Consider the following 639-nt stretch of genomic DNA (forward strand, 5'->3'; position numbering starts at 1 on the left):
GCGTGCTCCTATTCAAGCTTACTTACGACGGCACGGCCGCAAACGAAAGGAACTCATGGCTGAGTAACACAAGGCAGGAGAAAACGATCTCCACATCACCAGCGGATTTGCTGAAAGATGCGCACACCGCAGCACACAATGCTCTCAACGCACTCAGAGACAGCACAGAACTGATGGGCTGTGAGGCGGACCTAGACAACTACGACACGACCGCAGCAGATGCCAACTTTAACCTACTGGTGACGAAAACAATTGGCGACAATCCGAAAGCGGAGCACGGAAAAGAAGCAAAGGGAACCGAACTACAGAACCTAATAACAGAAGGTTACGGCGCACAAGGAGCGCAATTCCACAAACAAGTGTGGACAGCCCTTGACCAAACAACCGCTTGTGCCATCAAGGGCAAAACAGAAACACAAACACCAATAGGCCAGCTAGCAGACCTCTTGCAGATCAGCCATGCAACAGCTCGGGCAATTGTTCACAATCTTGCCGCCGACGAAAAGCCAACAACTTCGGCAAAAAAACTGAAAAGAAAGAATGCGGCACCAAAGCAGGAGACGCCTGTAAAGGTGATTGCATTATGGTAGACGGAGTTTGCCAAGCGATAAAGAAAGCTGAAGAAAACAAAGAAAAAAA

The 639-nt window shown here is 49.1% G+C and overlaps 1 protein-coding gene across 1 annotated transcript; it reads left to right on the plus strand.

The window, feature by feature from the left end:
• Nucleotides 1-173: 173 nt before the first annotated feature.
• On the plus strand, nt 174-590 carry TEOVI_000854800 (uncharacterized protein; the record flags this gene model as incomplete). Its single annotated transcript, XM_067219980.1, has 1 exon — nt 174-590. The coding sequence occupies one exon, from the start codon at nt 174-176 to the stop codon at nt 588-590; it is 417 nt and encodes a 138-aa protein (XP_067076081.1).
• Nucleotides 591-639: the final 49 nt, after the last annotated feature.

This window comes from Trypanosoma equiperdum (genome assembly GCF_001457755.1).
Source record: "Trypanosoma equiperdum strain OVI genome assembly, contig: ctg_1031, whole genome shotgun sequence".
Taxonomy (NCBI): domain Eukaryota; phylum Euglenozoa; class Kinetoplastea; order Trypanosomatida; family Trypanosomatidae; genus Trypanosoma; species Trypanosoma equiperdum.